The 11,129-nt window shown below is 39.0% G+C and overlaps 1 protein-coding gene across 11 annotated transcripts in view; it reads right to left on the bottom strand.

Annotated features, from left to right (window-relative positions):
* Positions 1-246: 246 nt before the first annotated feature.
* Positions 247-11,129, bottom strand: part of pum2 (pumilio RNA-binding family member 2) — a 36,960-nt gene continuing 26,077 nt past the window's right edge. For 10 of the 11 annotated variants that reach the window (XM_031581148.2, XM_031581147.2, XM_031581153.2 and 7 more), the window contains 5 exons: positions 7,269-11,035; positions 1,963-2,047; positions 1,766-1,863; positions 1,568-1,667; positions 247-1,295 (listed from right to left, as the gene is read on the bottom strand). In XM_031581148.2, the coding sequence (XP_031437008.1) occupies positions 10,904-11,035 (132 nt within the window). In that variant the 3' untranslated portion in view covers positions 247-1,295; positions 1,568-1,667; positions 1,766-1,863; positions 1,963-2,047; positions 7,269-10,903. The remainder of the gene's footprint in view (positions 1,296-1,567; positions 1,668-1,765; positions 1,864-1,962; positions 2,048-7,268; positions 11,036-11,129) is intronic. The other variant, XM_042709860.1, reaches the window with a different exon arrangement.

Genomic DNA, 11,129 nt, shown 5'->3' with positions numbered 1-11,129 from the left:
GGAAAAATAATAATTGGAAAATAAGACCTAAAGTTACATCTTGGTTCTGAAGCCTGGACCATTTTCAGCCACTGTAGTAACAGATTTATGAATAAAGAACAGATACGTGATATTTTATGGTTCTCTGATTTAACCATTATTTCATGGTTAAATAATAGTCTAAATGCAGTTTTATGTTTTTAAAATAAAATAATGGAAATGCATCTTACCAGCCTACCAAGACAGGAAATGAGAGCTGACAAAAAATACCTTTAGAAGTGTCCTTTACTATTCAAAAGAATCAAGCCTACAAACACAGAGGTTGTCAAGCCCACTTAAAACATCAGAATACAATACAGATGTCTAGTTTTTAATGTAGTCTATAACCCGTATACTACATGAAATAGTTTTGTAGTTTAAGCAAGTGATTACATGGAGTGAATTTTTGTAAAAAAATAATACATTTTTGTGAATGACTAATGAGATTTAAAAGTAAACATTTGTGCTACATTTTAGCAAGGGCACTGTTACAAATGGCCAATCCCGACTCTGTCTCTGGCCTTTTAAGGCATATGCCATTAATAAATACAGTATCATATCTGAAGAAATGGGAACACAAAGTTGAACAGCATCTCAGGAAGGTCCACCAGTCATAAAACAAAATAAATTCCTGAGTCATATGGCACTGAACACACACACACACACTCTCTCTCTCTCTCTCTCAAAGTTTAGCAAAGTACTGGATAAAACATTTAATCATAAATTTGTCTTATTTCCCTTTCCGTCTTTTGTCTATGTTCTTTAATTTTCCTACTACTACCAGACTATATATCCACACATTTTGTCGCTTCACTCTCTTTCCCCTTGTTACTTATTTCCCCTCATACATACTTTACTTCTCTGCTTTCCACACCTCCCTTTCATTTTCCCATTTCACCCTCTGTCTTCTTTCCCTTTCCATTTCTTCCTTCTCTTGCTCTTGCTCTTGCTCTTGCACCTACTTGGGTTTACCTCCTCTTGCCCCACCATCTCCCCACCACTATTATTATTTCTCATTTCCCTCTCACACTCTCCCTGGATTATATTTATTCTCTCTACAGCAAGAGAACCTCTCCTCCTCTTTTATCATTGTGAGTGTGTGTAGGGCTATGCTATTATGAACTCGTCTTTTGTCTGTGCTTTGTGATACACTGTGCTGCAGTGTGTGTTCTGGTCTGCTCCACACTTTGCTTTCTCCTTCCTCTTCATGTTGTACACCACAGCAGCGACAAGCACAAGGGCCAGGACCAATGCCCCAACGCCTCCACTGACAACAGCTGAGAGGAGAAAAGATGTTCTGATTATCCTTTGTCATTTACCAGAGACACATGCTTTAGGCAGAGGGATTACACCTCCTTGCAGTTGTTTTGCTCCAGTCACCTGGAATAGCTAATTAATGCAGTGGCTCAGTGAGCAGGTACAACTAATTAGCAACATTAATCGGCTCAGTGCTTCAAGTACAAATGATGAAGATGAAGCATGGGCTACCTTGAAACATACCTTTAAAACATTAAACTAGCTAGCACTGGCAGCATAGCGCAAGGGTTACCTGCAAGAGTCTCCTTGTCCTCCAAAAAACTATGACTCCCCTGTCCAGTTGGAGGTGGTAAATGCGATGGCTGGGAATCAAATATTATATCCGAGTCATCCTAAGCATAAACAGGTACACACAGTTTAATAACAAAATACCAAAATGCCACCATATACTGTATAAGCAATAGTGAGAATAAATCATATCAGTCCTTACAGACAATTCTCTTTTAGTGTCACCCAAGTTGATATCCGGGATGATTCTGTTCCCTCCTGGGGTAAACTGTGAGATGGTTGTGGGTACGACATGGGGGTCTAAAACAGAACAGAGATATTATTCAGGAAACTCAGAAACCAAAATGTCCATGTGCATCCAGTATTATTGTTAACCATGCTAGTAGGGATTTCACTTACCTGAGTTGCCTTCTGTCCAGTCCCCAGACCCAGACCCTTCATTATCATCACCTGATCCAGACAGATCCTCAACAGGGAGGGAGGTCTGCCGAGAAGGAGAAATAGAGTGAGTTACATATTAGTCTGCTAGCTTCAAGCCTTCAGATCTACATCGTATAGCTACAACTCTTGGGGAAGAAGCACGGATACTGTTCAGAGCAGAGCATACATGGTAATGGGTTGCCCAGACACGGTTTAGTCCCAGCTGAACAGCTAGTATATAGTATGACACAGCCAGGTGAGAAATGCAGTCACAGTGATGACAAAGAAGCAGGTGTGTGTGTGTGTGTGTGTGTGTGTGTGTGTGTATATGGGCCATTCTACCGAATTGGTGCAAAGTGTGGTCCCACAACAAGAAAAACTATTTACAAAACAATTAAGTATTCAGACATAGATATTTACTAAGAATATGTTATGGTCTATTTAAACCCAAGACATTAAATGAGATAGGGATAAGCTAAATATATACAAAATCATCATTTATAGGGTACTTTCTATTGGGAAGTAGCTGTCCCCAACCCTGGCATCAAAATTTCTGTAAATAACACTTTTTAGATTTTTTTTTAGATTTTTTTCAATTATCTAATTTCAAAGATCTTTATGATTAAGTTTAAACAGAACTTGGAAGATTTAGATTTATTGTGGGTTTAATAAAAAAAAAAAAAAAAACTATACTCAAAAAATCATGTCCATAGTTTTCATGTCACTACCGAAACACAGGAGTTTTAGTCTATTGGCTGAGCCTTTTTTTTAGCCACACCCCTGCATTTATAACCAGGTAGTGATACTGCATCTCTGTCCCTCATGGCTGAATGGTAAGTAGTTAGATCCCATACTTTTGATATAAATGTGTTCCAAAGTCTGAAAATCAGTGGTTAACCTTAAGAATTGTCACTACCGAACACCTTTTTTTCTTCAATTAAGTAAACTTTTTGGGGTTTTATGCAAAGTATTATGTTTGTTTGTGTGTACACCTCTTCAAAGATTTGTTTGCTAGCCATGTGCTTGCTAGAATTATTTATTTATGCTCAAATTTAGCTAGAATTGTCACTACCGAAACAGTCACTACCGAAACAGTCACTACCAAAACATATGGTAAAGTTTCGGTAGTGACATGATCGTTTCGGTAGTGACAAAATGGAATGGTAAGTAGTTCAATCCCATCATTTTGAAATAAATGTGTTATGTGGACTAAATGGTAAAGATGTAGATAATGCTGATTTCTATCTGAAATTGTTCAGGAGAGAAAGAATCATAAGACACGAAAATGCCAAAAGGAAAAAGTGGAGCAGAGAGGCTGAGAGAATACCGACAAAGAGTGAGGGATGACCCAGTGAAACACCAAGAATATTTAAGGAAGGAAAGAGCAAGAAATAAGAAATGAAAGGAAGAAGGAAAGTTGAAATGTATCAGTGATTTATCCAACAGGGAGCAAAAGAAGGTCAGAAAATCATGGAGGAAAAGACAGCAAAAGCAGAAAACATTTGTGTTTTTAATATTCCCAACCATGGTATGAGTTAAGATTAAGCAATAAGGTTGAGGAAATATGATACAACCTTGCAAACAAAATACTGTGGTCACTACCGAAACAGTGCAGTGAGTCACTACCGAAACACTGGATGTTTTGTAAAAAAATAAAGTATATTGAGTTATCAACTAAAATGTTATGATACTGATTGGTTTAATGTATGTTCAATTTCATCAATCATCAACTCTGGAATCAATATGATCAGTATTTTGCATTTTACAAAGAAATATTGCACTTAGATTTTGATGAATTGTATAAATTGAACTTTGAAATTTGGTAAAAAATTCATTTTTATTGATTTCATTGTGAAAACCTTCAAGAAATATTTGTAAGAATACTCTTCATAGAAGGGAAGGAAACACAATCTGAACAGGTTAACAATAATACGTTTTTACTATAGTTTATTACTATGTTTCGGTAGTGACAATTTTTGGGAGAGGAAAAACATTCCAACACATTCTGAAAATACAATATAAAAATTGACGGTTCATTTACTAGATATGTGTACTTTAGATATGGTAAAATATATATACGGACAAAGTTTTCGGAATAAAACATACAAATTTTCAAAATATTTCCAACCTGACTTTGCACCAATTCGGTAGAATGGCCCATATGTGTGTGTGTGTGTGTGTGTGTGTGTGTGTGTGTGTGTAAACACCTGATCCAGAGCAAAAAGAAAATGTTGTTAGCTCACTGTCATTCCTCTGAAATGATGTCATCTTCTCGTAGAATGGAGAAACAGTGAAATTAAAGCAATAGTATGCAGGAATTGTTCCACTTGAGGTATGATTTTATCTTGACGGTACATGGTCACGACCATGGTCATGGTCACACCAGTCGTTCTCACTAGCTGTCCAGGTTATGCACTATGTAGTTCTGTGGTCTTTGTCAGAAACCCCATTATAATGTAAGAAAAGCTTTTACAGCACAGCATTGCCAATTGTATCGCCTAAAGACACCAAGTTGATTTCATCAGTACCAACTGAGCTGTGGTTGGTGTTTGAGGTTTTTGCATGTAGTTGCATGTAGTTAGCTGACTACAGTAGTTTTAGACCAAAACTCCTTTCCATTGATTTACATTTCGCAAGAGTAATCTGATCCACTGTCCCACACCCCTGAACACGCAATGTGTTTTCCCTGTATCACATGTTGCCAGGTCAACAATGAATCTGCGATGAGTCAGGTAATTTTGCCGTTAAGAGACTCCAAGAGACTGTGCCAAAAGACCTACTCCTCCACGGGTTCTCCATAGATTAATCAGGTAGGAGTTGGATGACTAATGTCTGACTCGTCCCATCTGTGTAAATCACCAGGGAAGAAGAGTCGAGAGAGAGACACCTACAGCGTATTACTGCTGTCCCTCCCAGTGATTTCTTAACTGCCATTAAAATTACTGACAAAAGAACATGAATCATGTACCATTAGCTACATAGTCCAGTGCCAAATGTATTGTTCCGTTGTGCCATTGGATTATGGCGTATAAAAGGTCAAGATTATCCCTGTCGTGGCTCTCTTAAAAAAAACAACAACAAAAAGAAAACTCAAAGTAATCGCTCCTGTAACTTGTTTCTATTGGACTTTTTTTTTGTTCTTCTTGTTTACTTAGCACAAATGATTGTGCCATAGGCCCTACCCTCTCTACATGTCTGTACTTACACATTAACTTGGAAGGACATGAGTAATACTAGGACAAGAGCCTTTTTTTTCTCTTCCATAAAATGAAGTGAAGGGAGCCGTTAAGGCTAGCGCTTCAGCAAGTAAACACACAAGAGCAGATGGCAGTTTGGACCAACACTAAACTCTGATAAAAACACTATAAAAACTGCTATAAATCATCAGTCAACTGTTGGTGTCAGACTGTAAGACAGTAGACATGGCCACCAGATGTTGGCTGTTAGTAGTAGTAGTAGTAGTAGTAGTAGTTGGTAGTAGTAGAACTACTTCAAATTATGTTGAGACTTTCTCCTCACAAGTATCCAAGTATACAACAAGAGGTGTACGTATCTGGTAAAAAATAAATAAAAATATATATATTAATATAAAATATATATATATATATATATTGAAATGAGCTTGATTACAGATGGCATGAAACACAACCCGGGTATATGTGAAGGCAACTTCAGTTCTAACACATAGTTTAATACAGGAGGAATGTTAACGGCAGCAGGTGTTTCTGGAAGCAACATTACGCCTAACAATTGAACACTGCACAAAAACCTGCTAAAACAAGTTGTAATTACAAAAAAGGGGTGAGGTATTCCACACAATAAAGAGCAGCAGTCAGTCTGGCTTACATCCAGGCAATTCGTTGCAGCATTATTACTTTTGAACGGTTTCAAGGTCAATTCTACCATCATTACACCTACTGTTACACCTCTCTGTCAGTCTTTCAGGGTCAATATGATATGTTATTACAATCAGGATTCATGTATTCCCTTGGGTGTCTTTACCTGCATGAGAGATAACTACTTCCACAGAAAACCTGTTACTCCTATGGACATTTTTGTAAACACTGGAAATAAAAAAGTTTGTATGATTAGTTAGGCATACACTGAACGTGGCCAAGTCCCCAAATAAAGGAGAAAAACAAACAGTCTTTTTATGCAAAGTGACTGGTTCATTTTAACAGCTACAAAAGGCCTTCATTTAGTGATTTACATGGTGACGTGATGTATAATTTCAACATAGGTGTACGATAGTTGTACAGTTTATCTTTCATTACCTCATTTGTGAGTCACTGAGCAGAATGATTAGATTAGTGTGAGAAATGGGCTCACAAACAAATTCAGTAGTGAACACTAGGTCAACAAACACCAGGCCAGACCAAATCTGGAATCCTGTGAGTAACGTGAAGAATTGGTTCACTCATTGACACAAACACACTTTTGACACGTTTCTAAGAACTTTTTATGTTGTTCTGGTTGCAGGTTGCAGACGGACTTTGATTGGAGCAGGTACCCTTATCTAATCTAGTTCTGCCAAAAAAAGGTGTCTGTGGATCTGTCTAGGAGGGGTGTGTCAAAAACAGATATGTACAATAAACCCTCATTCATATGAAGATGAGTGAAAAAGTAAAGGACATGACTTTTGTATTCTGTAAAAATGTACGGCCTACCCATTACACATGTTCTTGTTGAGTGCCACTCAAACACACTCAAAGTACTTGAAAGAAAGATCCTATTAAGATAAACAAAGGTGTGAGAAAACCGCTTTGCCAAAGACACCCTTTAACACTTATTCGGTAGACAAGGCACAGCCTTGGTTTTGTGCATTATAGCCCCATGGAAGATTCTGGACAGAAATCATACACCTGACCTATTCAGTGGTATATTTGAGAACGATTAGTGCGCAACACAAATGTTTGCATAAATGCATACAAGGCAATTAGATCAGGTCCACAAGCAGGGTCATGTCTGTTTGCAGTATTATCCACACAAGTGAACCTGTCACCTGTACTTTACGAGGCTTACATGCAGTTGCATTAATCACACTTCAGCCACAAAACCACGACACACCTGTATTTTTCCATTTCAGTTAGATTAAACCTTCATCCAGTTACAAATGATCTGGTGTGTCAACACTGCACAGTCCCTAAAAACAAATCTCCTCACTGTTTCGTAGTTGAGTCTTCCTTACATTCATTACACATTTTTACATACACACATTATCATTTGCTAAGCAAGTTCTGGATTATTCATGGCACATTCTGCCCTTGAGCAGGTTCGAAACTCACCATGTGTCCAGGACGCACGCTGAGGCCTGTAAAGAGTAACCATGCGGCCAACCACGGAGCTTTCATTGCAGCGTTCCGATTTGGACTTCAGCTTCTTTAGCTAAGCTCACACAGGTGTCATGACACGATGGCTGCCTGTCGTAATGAAAAGTGCCTTCCTCCTTACAGGTAATCTCCACCAGGACACTTTCAAAAGGCCCTAGCAGCCCTCTGATTGGCCTCTGCACTTGAGGAACCAGGAAGTTACTCTTGGAAAATAACAGGAGACAGGCTGGAAAACCTGAGGCATGCATGAATGTGTGTTGCAAGAGTACAAGAGTGACCGAATTAGAGTTTCTAATAAGACATTTTTAACTGTATGTGTGTGCGTGCGAAGTAAGCCCTAAACTGGATTTCAACAGTTGCCCTTCTCTTTAAAAAAAGAAAAAATTACTGACTCTCTCAAGACTATTACCTTTCATAAACACATACACAAAACACTTCAATGCCTGGAGGGAAACAGCCTGAAGTTAACTGTGAATTAATTATGTTTCATTACCGTGACTTTAGCGCTTTTTTTTTTTAGGAGTCAACTACAGTACTGCTCATAAGAGCTGTGCACATGTCTTCTTTTTTAGAACAGAACAGGTAATGGGTTATGTCAAACTTTTATAATCAAACAACCAATACACGGTACATTTCTTTCTTGGCTTCATGTGACAAAGAGCGACACAGACTAGATGAATGAATAGACGGCGAAATTCAAATGTTAGAAGAACAATTTAATCATACATAGTCACAATTCTGCTTCCAAAAAAATGAGTTCTTTTTCCTCTTCATCTAACATCTGGAAATGTACATAAGGCCACCTGAAAATGTACATGACTTTGACAGTGTGACAAAACCCATATGTTCATATTTATATCATTGACAATATCTTACATTTCTTTCGCTTACAAGTAAGAAGCTGTTCCAAAATACAGCACTCTTCTGTACAAAAATAATTGTCGTGTCCTGTGAAGTTTCCATGGTAGCAGATAGGACTATTAACAGCCCAGTATTAATTATGTTTTAAGTACAGAGCATTGATGGGTCATTTCATTCACTTAAATTTTGAGTTTTCTTCTCTTTTTTTTTTTAGACTGTCACACGTCAAAATGACAATATCAACAGATGTTACAGCTCTGGTACAGAGTGTCTGACCTTCTCCAATAAACAGATTTAAAAACAAAAAGACCATGTTCCGATTGTGAAGCCATAAAAGATTTGTTTCTTTTCTGTCCTTTAAAACATCACTTGATCAAAAGAAAAAAAATTCTGTATACATTATATTCAAGGGGAAAGGAGTGATGAATATACACACATCAAAAATGCACAATTTTGCTTTTTTTTTTTTTCTTCCCCAAAAGTGTAAAAGACATCCCATTTACAGCATAAACGTTTACAAATGTACAACTGTACAGACGAAATAAAAGCATCACTACTATGTTTAGCAAGGCCTGTCCAACATCACAACTAGTTTAGATTTTTTTTGTCTTCTATTTAAACTCATAAACTTACACTTATTAACTGCACATATACTACATGTATTCTGCATTTACTCATAAGAAGCAAAAAACGAAAAGCCATTAATATACTAGCATTACAGAAGATTTGTATAGCATTTGACAGCAGCCCTTCCAGACACCCCCCGCTCTGCATAACTTGCATATTCAAGACTGAATCGTCGCTGAAAAAATGCTCCCTCACCGGCTCATGCCCAAAAAACCTTCAAAAAACGACGACGCCTTTCGCCAAAGTTGTCATCTCTTGGCTCAAATGAGCAGGCTCACGGTTAAATAAAAAAAAAAAAACGATCTCACAAAGGGAGACGAAAGAGCCAATCACAATCCACCAAAAATGTTCCTGTCTGCCACGTCGCTCCGCTATGCTCTCTTGGTGTGGAAGGCGCCATCCTGACCCCGACCCCCCTCCCCCACCCCGTCCCCGAAAAAAACAACAATATCTTTAATATTTACTCGTACATAAAGATGCTATACATTTTCGCCTAAACTAGTACTATGTAAAGAGATGATGTTCAGTACATAAACATACCGTTTTTCTAGGGCAGTGTTCATCTCAAATAACTACGACAGATAGATTTTCCACAGACATGATGATGAAGAAAAGAAAATTATATCATTCCATAAGCATTAAATCCAGACACGGCATGCCAGCGTTCCCCGCTAACCAGAACCCCCTGACTACCCCCCCCCCGCAAACACCACCCACCACCCGCCCCTCCCACCCCTGCTCCCGAACACCCCCCACCCCCACGTCACGATGGAAAGACAACATTGGTCTCGTTCCGTCACAAAAACGACTTACCAATGTACAACTCCGGTCTTAGGCTCTGCTCTCGAAAAGCAACCAAAACGGAATACTGTTCGGCACTACAGCCAGTAGCTCAGAACTAAATTCAGGTGGCCACAGCCATCCATGTGAGCTGTGCCCGAGAAAAACACACTCGAAAAGAAAGTAAGAAAAAAGACAAAGAGAGCAGGATGTTGAACAAACATGGCCTGCCGTGGGGGGGGGGGGGGGGGGGGGGGGGTCGGTGTGTGTGTGTGTGTGTGACCTCACGCATGTTTCCTCCCCTTGTCCAAGAAAAAGTGTTAAATAGAGGAACCCAAAAATGAAAAGAAAGAGAAATCAGCTTCCACAGAGCTGTAGTCCAATGTTATTTAATTAACAGGGGAGCTTTAGTCCAAAAGAAAGGAAAATAAGAAATAATAGGAAGCTGAGGCCTATTACCCAGGTGCCTCCGATCAACTCTGTGTCTGTACCACGCAAAGCTCTGCGACTGGTCGCAAAATAAATTCCGGTGACTAACTTGATAGCACAACAGACAGAGCGTTTGCCGGCAAACTGAGTCGGTGCTAACCATCTATCCCGAAAACAGAAACGCTAGATGCTAGATGGATTAGTTAATTGATTTGTGTAAAATCAACTGCTTTGGCATTAGTACCACTGCCTAAACTTGGGGCCGCGAGGTGAGGTCTACCAATGTGTCACCACTTACTGCTAGTATAAGAATTATGGGTTCTAAAAATAAAACAAAACAAAAAAGAATAATTATTATTATTTTAAAAAGGATCACTCAGTTTGGCTTTATAAAGTCACTTGCTGGTGTAAATTGTAAGAATTGTAAATTTCAGCAAATTTGTATACGTTTTTCTACAGAGAATTTACAAGGTAAAAAAAAAATGTACAAGATATATATATATACGTATAGCACATATATATATATATACGTATATACGAAAAACCAGTCAGTTACATCAATTACATCATAAACAAGGGCTAGTTGTGCTTTACCCAGAGATGGCCTGCAGACTGTGCACTCCCTAGTGGCCATGAGGGAGAACTGCACAAGGGCAAGCACAGAGGTTGTGGTCGAACCTCACTGCACTACGAGCTGAAGTCGACTTTCTCTGTCTCATTATTTATATATTTATCTCTTCTTCTTTTTTGGTAAATCCCCCAAGGGGAAGCAACTGAGGGTGTCTAGAGGAACCCAGCTGGGTCGAGTGCACCTTTATAGAGCTAGCCAAAATGAGAGGTTTTCGGGGGGAGGGGGGTGCGTGGCTGGGGTTACAGGGGTGGGGAAGGGGAGCCTACATCAAGCCATTGGTGGGGCCCCCAATCGGTCCCAGGTCCGAGCCACTCTTCATGTAGTACTTCTCCAGCTTGGCCAGGATGTGCTTACCGTAGGTGTACTTACGGAGGGTAGCAATATGTGGCCGGATCTAAGAAAGCAAGTGAGAGAAGGCTGTGACATTCAATTTTTCAACACTGACACATTATTTAAGGTAATTTCCTCTTACTATTCCATTAGTAGCA

This window comes from Clupea harengus, chromosome 15 (assembly GCF_900700415.2).
Source record: "Clupea harengus chromosome 15, Ch_v2.0.2, whole genome shotgun sequence".
Classification (NCBI taxonomy): Eukaryota; Metazoa; Chordata; class Actinopteri; order Clupeiformes; family Clupeidae; genus Clupea; species Clupea harengus.
Note: the sequence above shows the minus strand (reverse complement) of the source record. Positions and strands in the feature narration are given on the sequence as shown.